The sequence below is a fragment of the Callospermophilus lateralis genome, chromosome 6 (genome assembly GCF_048772815.1).
Source record: "Callospermophilus lateralis isolate mCalLat2 chromosome 6, mCalLat2.hap1, whole genome shotgun sequence".
NCBI classification, from domain to species: domain Eukaryota; kingdom Metazoa; phylum Chordata; class Mammalia; order Rodentia; family Sciuridae; genus Callospermophilus; species Callospermophilus lateralis.
The window spans coordinates 119,985,480-120,000,207 of record NC_135310.1 but is presented as its reverse complement, the minus strand read 5'-3'; the positions used below and the strand labels follow the sequence as shown (position 1 = coordinate 120,000,207).

Below are 14,728 nucleotides of genomic sequence, written 5' to 3'. Positions count from 1 at the left end.
AAACGTCAGAGAGCAGGTCCAGGGCCCGGGATGCCCCCAGGAGACCAGCTATGGGATCCTGGCCAAGCAGCGGTCTCCTGAGGCCTCTGTGTCCTCCGCAGACGTGAGGCCCAGGTGGTAACACTGGCCTTGAGGGGTTGCTCGAGACTGAGGGAGACGAGGAGGTGGCCCCCAGAGCCACACCTGTGCCCAGACAGCTCCCCTCGCCCCCCTCTCTCTCCTGTTGGAAGATGCCCGGTCCCTGAGGCCAACCTCCCGCCGTGGCTTCCCCACCCTGTCCTGTGCAGCTGGCACAGGCTGGCCCCGGTGCTGACCCACATGGCCTGACATGGGATGGATGCCCAGTGCACTGGACCAGACCCAGTGGCCTGCACAGAGGGGCAGAGGGGCGCCTCCCTCCTCCCCACCCACCTCCTGCCGCGGCTGAGCCGTCCTCCCGCCCCCTGACCCACCAGGGCATTCTGAAGGCTCCTCCAGTCCTGCTCCTGCGGTCAGGATCACTGTCACCTGATCCTGCCCAGGATTCCCCGAAGTCCCCAGCCAGGGATCCCGGGCCGGTCACCCTCCTGCTCTCGGCGACACACCACGTTTCTGCGGGTCCCTCCCTGGACCCTGGGGCATCTCCAAGCCACTCGGCCCCTCCTTCATCCCCAGCTCTGTCCCCCAAACTCGGCCCCAGATCCATACCAACTCCCTCTTGTCCCAGGGGATGCTGGACCCCAGCGTCTGGGGGGACAGCTGGCACACACGGGGTGGCCATTTCATGAGGAAATGGAAGCTCAGGAAGGTGACGCAGTATGTCCAGCGGAGGCCCGACCCGGCCGCCAGGGGCTCACCGTCCAGCCCAGGGGCTCTGTGGGGCAGAGCCGGCTCCTCCACCTGGAGCCAGCTGCAAGCATTAGAGTGTAAACGACCCTGTGGGTCCCCGCGGGTACGACCCAGGATGACAAGGTTGGCCTCAGAGCTCAAGTCCCAGCTCTGACGGTGACTCTGACAGTGACTGCAAATGATGACTTCAGCAGAGAGCTGGGGACTTTGGAGCTGGTGGAAGTCACTTCAGGACGCCCTCAAAATGAAACCGTGAACCTTATGGATCCTCCCGAAACATCTGGGTCCCCAAAGAGTCTGACCGCAGGGATCCGTCCCCAGATGCCCACAGACCCCAGTTTGAGAAGCAGGACATGATCACCCTCCGTCCACCTCTGGCCGGGCCTAGGGAGATCCCCAGCCTCTCTGAGCTTCGGTGTCCTTGTCTGTGAAGTGAATGGCACCTGGGGCCACAGGAGGGGAGTCACACCTGCAGCAGAGGCCACACCTGACACCTACCCAGGCCAGAGCCCAGGACAGACGGGTCCCCAACCCCACCCTGGTTCCGAGGCCTCCCCCTGCCCCAGGGCCAGCCCACCTCTCCCTAACAGGCAGCCCACCTCTCCCTAACAGCCGTAGGCAGAGCCCATCTGTGTCCTGGTGACCCCCACCCCGGCCGCACAGCCCCCATCACTCAGCGTGGAAATCCCCAGGACCCCCGCCGCCCGGGCCCCGCCTGTCCTCTCCCGCTGCTTCAATCCCGGGCAGCAATTTCTCGGCTCCATTTTCTCCCGACCAGCTCTGGACTTTGCACCCGCCTCTCCAAGGACACTGAGCTCACGGCGGTCACCAAGGACCCCAAGTGGCCAAGTCCAGTGGTCCAGCCCAGGTCCTCCTCTCCCTGGGCTCCCCGAGGCTCCCTGCACCTCCAGAACCCCATGCTCAAGTTCCTGCTGCCCCCCACTTCCCCTGCCCTGCCCCCAGCCTCCCCGTGTCCAGGGCTCGGCCCTGGCCCCTCTGGGTTCTCCCAACAGCCCCCTCTGTGCCCTGCCACCTCCTCACCGTCCAAGTTCCCAGCCGGCTCCTCCTCCCGCGGCTCATCTCAGGCAGAGTGGCCATTCCACCTGCAGACTGGGCCAGGGACCTTGGAGACACCCTTGACTTCCTGTCACCTTTCTCTCCCCTTAAATTCTTCAGCAAACTCCACACCCCTGCCTCAGGCCCTGGCACCGCCCACCAGGGCGTAGTACCAGTGTCTTCACCGTCTCCCACTCTGCCCTTGAGCCCCACCTCCTCCGCAGGCAGCAGCCAGGTCCCCTCCATTCTCTCAAGCCCTGCAGTGGCTATTCTCATCCTGTGAAAGATACTAAGGCTCTTCAAATTACCCACTCGGCCTTCGTGATTCTCCCCACTTCTCTGACCTCATGTCCCCACTGTTGCTCTGCTCAGTGCTTCCTCACGGCTCCCCAGACCTGCTGAGCTTGAGCCCACCTCAGGGCCTTTGCACGTGCTGTCCTCTACCTGACATGCTCTCTCCTAGATTCCCACATGTCTCATTTTTCCTCTGCCTCCTTGTCTCTGAAGGTTTGCCTCCTCAGTGACACCTCCTGACTTAAGAGGCAACATGCCCGGCCTCAGTACTCTGTTTTCCTCCAGGAGTCCTGGGTCCTCCTCTGGCCTCATGGATAGCCTGCCCTGGAGCCCATGACACTGGCTGCCAGGCCACCCCACCCTCTGCTACCTTGTCTGCAAGGCCAGATTATCTGCCATTTGCAGGGCTTGGGGGACTCTCCAAAGCAGGTCTGTCCCCTTGACCAAGCCTAGCATAGGCTGGGCACATAGTCAGCCTCTTAATCAGTGCTGGTTGGTCTCCTGGCTAAACAGGTGAGAAGGAGCATTGAGGGGCAGGGCCAGGATCCCTGTCACCACCATGCAGCTGAAGGCCTGAGTGACAGTAGGCTCTTCGTATGGTTCATAGAAGGTGCACAGTAGGTGCTCCCAAACATGGGTCCCTTCCTGTCCCCAGGAGGGAGGCTCCCTTGGTTCCTCTGGGGATGTGGAGCTGGGAAGATTCTGCAAAAGAGTCTGGGGTGACCTGGGGCTGGGACATCAGCTGGCCTGGGGGGGGGGCCTCTCTGGAGCCAGATGGCTCTGGGGTTCAAATCCCGGCTCTGCTTCTTACTACCTGGGGCAAGTCCTTAACCTCTTGGGGCCTTAGTTTACTTGTCTGTGAAATGGGTTTTTGTAAAGATAAAAGGCCAAACCCCAGAATCAGGCACAAACTGCACTCTTCAATTAACGGTGCTATGTAAATATTCGCTGTTATTATTCTTCCATTTTTATTACTGTTGTTATTGTGGCTGTTGGCACAGGCGGGGTGATTGGCGTCCCCCACACATCCCCAGCCATCCTACGCCGTCGCCCCCCCCAGCTCCCCTCCCCGGGAGCAGCAGGCAGTAGATTTTCCCTGTCTCCTCGTAAACCGTGCCTCCTCCGCCCAGCCATCACCTGGCTGGCAGGGCTGTCAAAAAGACGGATGCCACATCTGCCTTGTTTATGGCTTTAATTCCCCAGCCCTGCTCTGGGCTCCCAGGGATGGGCTGGGAGGAGGGGCGGCAGGCGGTCCCCCCACCGGCTCTGCAGCTGAGAGGCCCCTCATGGTGACCCCGACCCCGCCTAGGTGTGGGCGGCCCAGGGGTGAGCACCCCACAGCGCAGCGCCATCTCCGGGTAGCTGTGGGGAAGGGAGTGCCCTGCGGGGACGGCCCTGGAGGTGCTGGGCAGGGGGGACAGACTCTTGTTACAGATGAGGCAACAGAGGTGACCTGCCCGAGGCCACCCAACTAGTAGGTGGCAGCACCAGGATGCACAGCCAGGGCTGCACAGTCCCCAGGCCATGGCACCTGCCCTGTCCCGAGGCTCTCTGGGCCCAGCAGCCGGTTCACACGCCATGGGGTAGGCTGAGGTCCCGGGGACCGCCACCCAGTGACCCAGTGACGGGCAGCTGCTCACACACCCAGGGGAGGACGGGGAGCTTACGCCTCTGTCCACCGTCCCCAGGGGATAAGCGCCAGGTGTCCCGGCCGTAACCTGCTCAATGTCACAGTTGCTGCTTCCTCCTCTCCTCGCTCCTGGGAGCCCTTCCCAAATAAATGGCTTCCCCTCGAAGCCTCGTCCCAGGGGAAGCCGACTTTAGACAGCCCTGCAGGATGGATGGAATCTCCCCGAGTGTTAGCCGCTGGACGAGACGGTCCTTCCCACCCTCTCCGAAGGTCACCAGCCCGTTTGCTGACAGAGGGGAGGAGGAATGGATTTGGCAAAGCAGGGGACAAACTCAGGAATGGCATTGCTGGGCCGGCACAGGCAGGCTGTGGACTGTGGGGCGCTGGGGAACCCGGGAGTCAGGGGCTCCCGGCCACAGCTGGGGGGAGGGGGCAGAGGGAGGCCGAGAGGGATCAGGAGGGACCAGGGAGGGAGGCAGGGCCGGGAGTCGTCCTGCCTGTGAGTCAGCTCCGCCAGCTTTCTCGCAAGTGACGTTCACAGTTTGCCTCCATTTTCTCTTCTGTAAAATGGGTGCCACTCCTGTAACCATCACACCGCCCCTCGGGGTGGCACAGTCCCTCCTCCAGGATACGAGAGCAGACACACAGACTTGGTACAACACAGGCTAGTACATGACCCGAGTGCCTGTCTAGATCCCACGGCTCCTCCTTTCTGTCGACAGGGACAACCCTCCATCAGCACCTGCCACACGCAGCACTTTCCAGACAGCCTCGTTATGGGCTGTATCCTCACAACCACCCCCGGAGATGGGAGGTGACATCCCTGTTCTACAGACAAGCATCTGGGACACAGAGAAGTTCAATAACTTGCCCAAGGTCACACAGCAGGGAGAAGACAGGGCTGGATCTAGACTCAGGATTGGGTCCTTCCCTTGCTCCTCCTCCCATGTGCCCAAACCAGCACTGGGGTCCTCCTGTCCTCCTCTTCCCGCTCACCCCTGGGCAGGACATAGGGCACCAGCACCAGATCTCAGTGTCCCAGGTCCCACACACATTCCCAGTGGCTCCCTGGCCCTCGCTTCCCCCAGAGATGGGCAGGCTCACTGTGTCCAACGTGGGCCACACAAGAACCTGGACCAGCCTCTATGGAGTTCCACAGGCAGCGAGAAGATACGGTCAGCTGCAAGGTGCTGTCCTCCATCCTCCTCATGTCCACCGTGTCTCCCTCCACCCCTGTGCTGCACCCTCTGGAGCCTGGGGTGCTGCCGTCCTCTGGGTGGCTCTGCTTCCTTCCCACCACTCAGGTCTCCTCTGAGTTAGAGAATCCCCAATTTTCTGCACAGTAGAACCACCTGGGGTTCTTTAAAAAAAAAAATCCTGCTGTTCAAATGTACCCAGAACAAATTAAATCAGAGTGTTCAGGGGTAGAAGTCAGGTGTCAGTGTTTTTAAAAGATCCCCTGTTGATGCAATGTAGGAAAAGCTTAGGGACCACTGCTCCATCCCTAGGTACATATTAAAATATTAAAATCACCCGGAGAGCTGAACAGAGAAAATATCCACAGCCCCTGAGGTCCTGGCTGAGTTGGCCAGGTGGCAGGGGACAGGGGGTGGGGGGGTAATAGTTTTAAAAGCTCTCCAGGCCCAGCCAGGCTTGAGAGCTACCATTTTACAGTTCAGCAAGTACCTCCATTAATGATCCCTTCCTTGCAGAGACACCCCCTGGGCTGGCTCGCCATCAACCCCGTTTCTCAGGTGAGCAAGCAAAGGCTCAAGAGGGTCACCAGGCTGGCTGGAGGCTTGGGACAAAGCTGCCCTCTTCAGAACCCAGCCCAGGTCCCCCTCTCCTACCTGCTCTGACAGGCGGAGCAGTGCCTCCCTTCAGGGGTGCTAAAAGGGTTCCAAGTCCCCACCCAGGTCTGCACAGGGGCCTTCTCCCCTCCGTCCCACACACAGTAAGTTGGACGGCCTAGGCGCTGGGGCCGGGAGGCCCAGTTGCCAATCTTGCCCCCCGTGCCAGGCTCCCCATGCCATTCCCATCCCTAGGATCAGGGGTCTGGACAGTTTTTCACTTCACTGGGAGCACTTTGAAAAAGAGGTTGTTCTCCGTAATTACACCAGAACAGGAGTGAACCTGGGTATGTGGTCACACTGGCCTGAGGGCTCAGCCTCTGTGACCATGTGGCTCTAGACAGACAAAGTGATTGGGGCTGTGAGCTTGCCTGGGTCTCCAGGGCCAGCACAGGACAGCACACCCTCCACTGACTACCCCCCACCTCCTCTGGCTCCTTCTCCCCTGGCCCTGGTGGACCAGCATCTGTCAAGGATTCCAGGAAACCTGTCCCTGGCCCCCCTGAGCCTCTGCTGACACTGCGTGGGCAGAGTGAAAGGACAAGAGGACAGAGCTCCTCACCCTCACTTAGGTACCACTCAGGTTGGGAGGCACCCAGAGTTCCCCTCTCATGTCACTGAGGGGTCCTGCTGCAGAGCTGCCCAGACCCAGAGCACACCCACAGCCACATCCAAACGCCCCCAGTGAACAATCTTGCTACCTTGAGTGCTGAAGGCCAAGAGCTCAGACCCGGGTTCAAATCCCGCTTCACCATCTCCCCTCTGTGGGAATTCAGGTCCCTTGATTCACCTCATCTGGGCCTCCCTTTTCCCACCTGAAAAATGACCAGTCGCTGCCCCTCCACCAGGTACGGTTCTTTCTTCTTTTCAGCCTCAGACGTCTCCTTTGCAGAGAGGGCTTCCCAGGCCACTTGATGGTTGCAGTTCCCCTCCCCGCACAGCCTGCCCATTCTTTTTCCTATCCGTTTTGTTTCTCCTGCACATTTCCCTTCGGAAATAGTCTATCACTTATTTATCTTGTTTATCATCTGCTTCTTCATTAGAATAAAAATTCCAAGAGAATTTTGACTCTTCCGTTCATTACTAGATCCACTATGCTCAGCGCCGGGGCAGGGCGTCCTGGGAGTCAAGCTGGTGTTTGTTGAGTGATTGAGAGAAACCCAAGGGGTTAGAGTGGTTTCTATAGTGTCCAGACCACTGCGTGCCAGGACTGGACACAGGGCGGGTGGGGTCACTTCAGTCCCACTGGACTAGGGCTAGGGATATGCAGATGAAACCCAAAGCACACGCTGGAGGGGGCCCCTGCAGAGACCGAGGAGCCCCTCTGACTGTCTCCCGAGAGGACACAGTGGTTTGCTCTACCTAAGCCCACCACAGCACCCTCAACTGGCTGTGGCTCCACCCCCAGGCCCCGCCCGTGCGCTCCCAACTCCGCCCCCAGGTTGTCCTTCATCTCCACACCTGCTGCCTCCCGCCTCCGGCCCAGGAGACTCCTGCCCCTGTCCCAGGGTGATCAGCTCTGGGACCCCCTGGACTCCTCCCTGCCAGGCTTTCCCCCTGCAACTCCGCCCTTTCAGGGCCCTGGCCCTGGCCCCGCCCAGCAGACCCCGCCCCACCGGCCCCGCCCAGCAGGCCCCGCCTCCTCAGGCCCCGCCCAGCAGGCCCCGCCCCCAAGCCCCGCCCGGCAGGCCCCGCCCCACCGGCCCCGCCTCCTCAGGCCCCGCCTCCTCAGGCCCCGCCCTGCAGGCCCCGCCCCAGGCCCGTGCTCACTGGTGCACTTCTTGACGTGGCTGCCCTTCTTGAGCGCGTGGCGGCTCAGCTTGCAGTGGAAGTTGTCCTCCCAGAACTCCGCAAACCAGATGTTGCGCCGGTTGTTGTCCAGCGTGCGGCTGGAGAAGTAGCGGTCGAAGCCTGGGGAGGAACCGGGCGTCAGAGCCCCAACCCCGCTCTCCCCCGCGGGCCCCCGCTCAGAGGTGGCCCAGGCCAAGAGAGGGAGCGAAGCGCACACCCTCTGATCCAGGGCCAGCCGGCAAAAACAAAACTGGGAACATTTCATTTCATTCAAAATGAAAAAGAGCTGGATTAAGTCCCAGGGGGAGCATGTGTAATCTACGCTGCTGCTTTATGGGCGCGAAGCACGCTGACAGGGACATTCCTGCAGCCTGAAGCCACCCAAATGCTAACAGCAGGCTTCTGGGAGAAGGAGCGGCCCGGGGGTCCCGAGATGAAGGCAGAGAGGCTGGTGAGGAGCCCTGGCCAGAGAAGGGGGGTTCACCCAGGGCACACTGCAAGGCCAGGACCTGGATCTTCCCCTTCAAGTCCAGAATGTCCCCACTGGTGGCAGATGCAGCCTTCTCCTCTCGTGCTCTGCTAGTCTCACAGCCCTGCTTCAGCCCAAGCAGGCTGCTGCTGGTGAGTGGTGCCCTCTCCCTCCTCCCAGATGCCTCTGCAGCACTGAGTCCCCTGTCCCAGGTGGCTAACTGCTGGGGACAGGCCAGAACATCTGAAAGCTCAATGACACCCACATCAAGTGCTGAGCACCCTCTCCATGGAAAGGTCCAAACAGAAGCTCAGTGACTATCAAGAGCTGCAGGAGAAGAACCCCTGAGGGATGGCGACGCTTGGCCTGCCCCAGGGCTGCTCTGCCTCTGCTCTGTGACACTTCGGGTCAGGTTGTGGGGGTCTCTCCTGTGCAGTGTAGGATGTTGAACAGCATCCCAACCCTCTACCCACTAGATGCCAGAAGCATCACCCCCTAACTGTGGCAACCAAAGGAAATGCCAAACTTCCCTGGGGGCAAAAATCACCCCCAGATGAGAACCACTGTTCTAAAAGCTTCTCTAATGTCCCAGAGACAAAAGGTACTTCCTAAGCAAGTCCTGTGTTCAAATATCTGCTCTGCTACTCACTGCCAAAGGTGCCAATCTCTGAGCATTGCTATATTCCTCCAGGAGCGTGGGTAGGGGGGCATCACAGAGTCTGGGAACACTCCATGTGGTATCTGAAAGGCGACTAGCATTTGAGGGCACCAGGAAGCCAGGGCTGTTGTCATTTTGTGCTTATTAAGGTTTGGGACCGAGAGGGGTGGTGTGGAAACTTCCGCTGCCTGTGCGTGCTGTGCCTCAGGGTGAAGAGAGGACACTGCTGCATGACCTTGAGCTTGTCCCCTCCTTAGGCCTCAGTCTCTTGGAAAGTTTGACGGAGAGGCAGATGTGCGTGCGCTCCATCAACGCTGGGTTCCCATGAACAGAGAGAGGGCAGCAAAGGAGGAGGCCAGGAGCCTGCCTCCCCCGTGGCGAGACCGCAAGGTCCCTGCCAAATCAGGCCATTAATGGAAACTTCATGCCTAGCACCCTGCAAGGCTCTGCCAGAGCAGTTTGTCCCTATCCAAGGTGACTGTGGGTTTTGCCCTGAAAGGAGGGAATGCAGGGCAAGCCCAGCCCAAGGCCATCAGAGGCCTGCCAGCCTCGGCAGGCTCTGGAGGCACCCCGTCTCCCAGCCTGCTGGCAGCTCCCCACCCTGCTGGCAGAGGACTCTCCCAGATGGGAGAAGGGTGGAATCATGTGGGGGGAGGAGAACCCTTCACAGAGGAGCCTCCTGAGCGTGCCACACGCCTCCCACACCCAGAAGTATCTGAGAAAAGATGAAGGTCCTGAATCTGCACTTGAATTCGGCTGTGCTGAGCGTGGCCTGCGAGGTTCCTCAGCCCAGCGCCACTGTACACAGGAGGCTGCGGGCCAAGGCCAGAGGAGGAAAGATGGGGCAGAGAGGACGGAAGGAGAGGAGGACGGCAAGATCAGTCTGGGGTGACGGGCAGTGGGAAGGCCAGCGCCATGCCTACCTCGCACGGACATCCTCTTGGGGAGGATAGTGACGGCCCCCTCGGCCACCTCCTCCAGGTGCAGCACAGGTGCGATCTTGGAGCCCCAGCTGTCAGAGCCCATCCAGAAGAAGTGGCCTGTCTGGTTGGCCTTTCGCGCCGCCTCCAGCACACGCCTGCGGAGCACACGCCGGCCCGGCCCCGTGTCTGGCCACACAGCCGCCCCACCATGGCCACAGCCCACACCATGCTCTCCCACAGCCCAGGCTTTCCCCCAGACTATGCCTGGCCACCCGCCGATGCCCCCTGAGCCCTCTGACTGTACCCACGGAGCCCCCAGCCCTGGCCCACACCTGCCGTTGGGTCCACAGCTACTCCCCTGGCCCGGGCCTGTGCCCAAACCCACACCTGTCTCCCCAGACCCACACCTGCCCCTGTCTGACTCAGTTCCAGAACTACATCTGCCAGCCCCTGTCCCCTCGCACTCATGCCTTCCTGGCTGGATGCCACCCCATGCTCCTTAGCCCCTCCTTACATCATACCCATTGTCACACGGTTACCCCGCCACTACCCCCTCCTCACCCTTCTGCACACAGTGCCCTCTCCATCCTCCATCTTCTGTGCCCAAAGTCCAGGTCCCTCAAAGAGCTGTTCCCCTCACCCTGCCCAGGTGGGTGGTGGGAAGGCTGCCTGGTACTCACCCCCTACCCCGTCCTCATGAACAGAGGTCTTTTTGGGGGGAGCGAGGGATATCAGGGATTGAACTCAGGGGCACTTGACCACTGAGCCACATCCCCAGCCCTATCTTGTATTTTATTTAGAGACAGGGTCTCACTGAGTTGCTTAGGGCCTCGCCATTGCTGAGGCTGGCTTTGAACTCATGATCCTTCTGAATCAGCTTCCCTAGCTGCTGGGAAGTGCACCACCGCGCCCGGCCATGGACAGTGGTCTTAAACCAAGGACCAAGCCTAGCACAGCACCAAGGAGCCCACAGTGGTCCACGGGTGCTCACTGGATGCAGGAATTAAGGAGAAAACCAGAGAGGAGTGGGCAGCTCCCCCATGGGAGGGTCTGGGGCAGAGAGAAGGTGAGTAACTGCCCACCCTTGTGCCCAGGGCCTGTGCAGCTGAGCAGGAGCCCCTGGGGCTTCCAGAAAGAAATCCCTGCAGGCCCCAGAGGCGGTACCGAGGTGGCCTTGTGGCCCATCCTCACCCCTCACCTCCCTACTCCTGACCTTCCAGGTCCTTGCCAGGCAGCCCCCTGCCCAGGCTGCCCACAGCCTGTTAATACCACCTGCATCCGCTCAGCCCACGTGACCAGAGCTCCCAGCCCTTGTCCCTGCAAAGCCACCTGGGTTTATTTTTACTTCTGTTTGTTTCTGGAAATGCATGTGGGTTTCCAGAAATGACCTGCCTCCCACCACACCGCCCACAGCCGGCTCTGGAGCCAATCTAAGTCCCTTCGGGTCCCTCCCTTTGGGGCCTCTTCTCTAGGACAAAGGACTGAGCCTCATCCCCCACCTCCCAGCATGCGGGTGAGCTGAGCTGAAGGTGTCCCCAAAAGCAGGCGGCCTGGAACAGGGTGCATGGCCGAGTGGGGTATGGGAAGCGGTTGGCTTTGGGGAGTGGTGACAGCAGGGACAGGGACCGGTGGCTCAGAAGGGGCCCCCTTGCTTCAGGCAAGGCTGGGAGCATCAGTAACATCCAGAGCCAGAAGTTAGGGACCTGTTCCCCTCAGACGCCGCCTCTGTGAACCTTGGGGGCTGTCAGAACCGGGCCCCGAGGACAACCCCTTCCCCTGCCTGAGACTCCCCATCAGAGGTGGTCCTTTGGCTCTTGAGGCCTCAATGACCTTCTAGAACTCCCTCCTGGACCCATCCTCCCCAGACCTGGAAATGTCCCTGGGGATTTTCTGTGTCGTGGGAACTCAGGAGTCCAGAACCGGGTCTTCACTAAGTGACCAAAAGGGTTTGAAAGGAAAATGTCCCAGGGCTGGGTGTGGCTCAGGGGTGGAGCAGGCAGGAGGCCCTGGGCTCCACCCCAGGCACTGCCAAAAGAAAAGGGCCCGGGGTCTGCCCGGGGGCCCAGGCAGCCTTGGGCCGTGAGTGCAGAGGCTGGAGGCCCGAGGGCAGGGGCTGCCTCCCCCTCCCTTCCCTGGCAGAAGCTGTGTCTCCCCCCAAACAGGGCATTTCTGGGGCCTGACCCCACCTGACCTGGCCACCAGGCTCAGGGAGGAGTGACCAAAGAAAAACCAAGAGGAAGAGAAGGTTGGGACGGGTGGCCAGAGGTCATCCATTAAGGCCATCCCCACCCAGCAGAGCCTGCAGAGAGGGACAGGCCCAGGGTCTCTGCCCTGTATGTCCAGGCAGCCACAGCCCCTGCTCCCGGTCTGCAGACACAGAGACAGAGGCCCGCAGAGGGGACCGTCCTGCCCACAGTGATTATGTGCCCAAGCCAGTCAGCCCTAGAACCTGGCCCAGACTCTTCCCTGTCCTGAGCTCCAAGGAAAGGAGGGAGGGACAGTGAGGTGGCCAATGTGTACTGGCACCCCCTTCATGCCAGGCCTACCGTAAGCCCTTTACGCACATTCCTGCATTCTGCTCTCGAACACTAGCAGGCAGGCATCATGAGGTCACATTTTTAGCAGCAAAATGGCCCAGAGAGGTTAAGAATTCAAGTGGGGTCACACAGCTAGTAGGCAGGATGAGAACCAAGGTAGCCTGGCCCCAAGCCATAGCCTCCAGCCCTCCACTGAAGCATCCTGCTTGCCCTCCCTGGCAGGCAGAGTGGATGTGGGAACGGGGTGGGGAGCGTGGCCATCACCAATAGCTTTCCCCACCGGAAAGCTCTCCCCTCTCTGACACCCACCTGCCCACTCCCACCTCTGTGCATCCTGGGCCCACCCCACTGCCACCGGCACCCACCTGATGTCATCTTCGTTGGCAAAGATGATGACAGCCCTGGCATTTGAGGTCTCCAGGAGCCGCCGGATGATCTTGTCAAACTCTCCCGTCTTGGGCTCCCGCGGTATCTTCACCGACTGGGCGATGCACACGCCCCCTGCGGGACAGTCTGTGGTTAGCCTGGGTGGGTGGGGGAGCCTGAGTCCCCCCACTGTCCCCTCCACACACACACCAGGAGACGGGGGCTGGGGGCTGTCCAAGGTCCCCAGCCTGACTCTCAGCCCCCAGGTCCCAGCCTCTGTGCACACTTGTAACCCCCATCACTCGGGAGGCTGAGACAGGAGGATTGCAAATTTGAGGCCAGCCTCAGCAACTTAGTGAGACCCTGTCTTAAATAAAAATAATAAAAAGGACAGGGGTGTAGCTTAGTGATAAAGTACCCCTCAGTTCAGTCCCCAGTACCAAAAGAAGGAAAATCTCCACTCTGCTGCTTACTGCTGTATGACCTCAGCTGTGTGATGTATTTGAGACACATCACTTATAAAGTGGAGATAATGAGATTCTGTGCTTCATTGGATGGTTATAAAATAAATGAGCTAATACATGTAAATACAGTTAGCGTCTAGTACACAAGAAGCGCTTAGCAAATATTGGTCATTTTTACTGGAACCATCTCAGAGGGGGTTTTAGAAGATCCGCTGAGAATGAGAGCCACCTGGGCATCAGTGTCCCCAAGCTCACATGCACACACTTCTTGGGCTCCTGTCCCTGAGGCCATCCACGGGCCCTGGGCAGAGGTAGTGACCATGGCTGGAGCCCGGCCTCAGTCTGAATTCCCAGGCCTCAGACGGGCCTCTCGAGTGTGGCCGAGGGTGGGTGTCCTTCATGGGTCTAAATGCCCCTGACCCCCTGGTGTGGAAGCACTGTGGACACCTGGGTCACACTGCACCTGACAGGTGGGGAGAGCTGGAGTCAGAGGGTGACGCACCAGAGCGAACAGACCCTACTGGGCCGCAGGGTGGGGGCCTCTGGGAACAAGGCTGAGGCCCTGGTGCTGTGGCCGGGGCTCACAGTGGGTGCCCCCTCCCTCCTCTGGGTCCCTCTCAAAACAGGGCTGGCTCCAGCCCAGCCAATGCCCCAAGCACCCACGTGGCTGGGCCCCGGCTGCCAGCCCAGTCGCCCCCAGGCTCCACCTAGGCCCTCTGCAGACTCCCCCACCCCCGGCATCTCTGTGCAGGTGGCTGCGCTCAAGGACCTTGACCCCCGCCCCCAGGGAAGTGGCAGCACCCGACTCCACACTGTGACAGGGATGTGGCACCAAGGCCACCACACCCAGCTGAGCCTTAGGGCGGGGTGGGGGGTGTCACTTGTCAAACCCTCCCGTCTTGGGCTCCCGCCCAAGGAGAGAGTCCAGGGGGTGGCTGCTCTGGGCCAGGCCCCCTGTGGGACCCCAGGCTACAGGTGTGTGCTATTGCGCTCTCGCTCGCGCTCTCTCTCTCTCTCTCTCTCTCTCTCTCTCTCTCTCTCTCACACACACACGGCTCCCTGGTCTCTCCTAGACCCCAGAAAGTCCCAAGCACCAGAGAAGAGCATGGCCCCGGGAGGTCCTGGGCAGAGGGAGAAGGTGCCAGGGTCTTGGGCAGGACGAGCCCCTCTCCACCCCGCCCCAGGAAGCCAGGGGAGTGGCCATGTGCGATGGCGGCAGCCGGGCCCTGGGCTCCAGCTAACCCTCCATATGGTTTCCTTCCAGTGAGAAAGTGGGCCAACCGCGACATTTCTCCCCCCATCTGGGGAGACAGATGGACAGAGGAAGAGGCTGGGCTAGCAGGGGCGGGGGAGGGAAGATGGCCACCTGGCTCTGGGAGGGAGGGGCAGGGGACTGGAGTTAACTGCCCTCAAACGGGGAGAAACTGTCAGGTCAAGTTTCTGGGCGACAGCCCCTCAGAGGCGCTGTGTGCTGGTCCCTCCTGCCCCTCCAGCACATGCCGCAGCTCAGCTAGGAGGCCGTGCCTGGGTCCCCAAGTACTGGGACGCGAGTGCAGTCTGAGGGTCCTGTGTTCTCACAATGAGGGAGGGGGGTCCTGGAGGGAGGGGGGTCTTGGAGGGGAGGGTGTCCTGGAGGGGAGGGGGGTCCTAGAGGGGAGGGGTGTCCTGGAGGGGAGGGGGTCCTGGAGGGGAGGGTGTCCTGGAGGGGAGGGGGGTCCTAGAGGGGAGGGGTGTCCTGGAGGGGAGGGGGTCCTGGAGGGGAAGGGTGTCCTGGAGGGGAGGGGGTCCTGGAGGGGAAGGGTGTCCTGGAGGGGAGGGGGTCCTGGAGGGGAAGGGTGTCCTGGAGGGGAGGGTGTCCTGGA

General features: G+C 60.8%; 1 protein-coding gene across 2 annotated transcripts in view; it reads right to left on the bottom strand.

Annotated features, from left to right (window-relative positions):
- The window catches only part of Grm4 (glutamate metabotropic receptor 4), a 93,672-nt gene that overhangs the window by 21,181 nt on the left and 57,763 nt on the right, over window positions 1-14,728 (bottom strand). The window contains exons 3-5 of one of the 2 annotated variants that reach the window (XM_076857719.1): window positions 12,402-12,537; window positions 9,500-9,654; window positions 7,429-7,569 (exon numbers count right to left, since the gene is read on the bottom strand). In XM_076857719.1, coding sequence (XP_076713834.1) covers window positions 7,429-7,569; window positions 9,500-9,654; window positions 12,402-12,537 — 432 coding nt within the window. The remainder of the gene's footprint in view (window positions 1-7,428; window positions 7,570-9,499; window positions 9,655-12,401; window positions 12,538-14,728) is intronic. The other variant, XM_076857720.1, reaches the window with a different exon arrangement.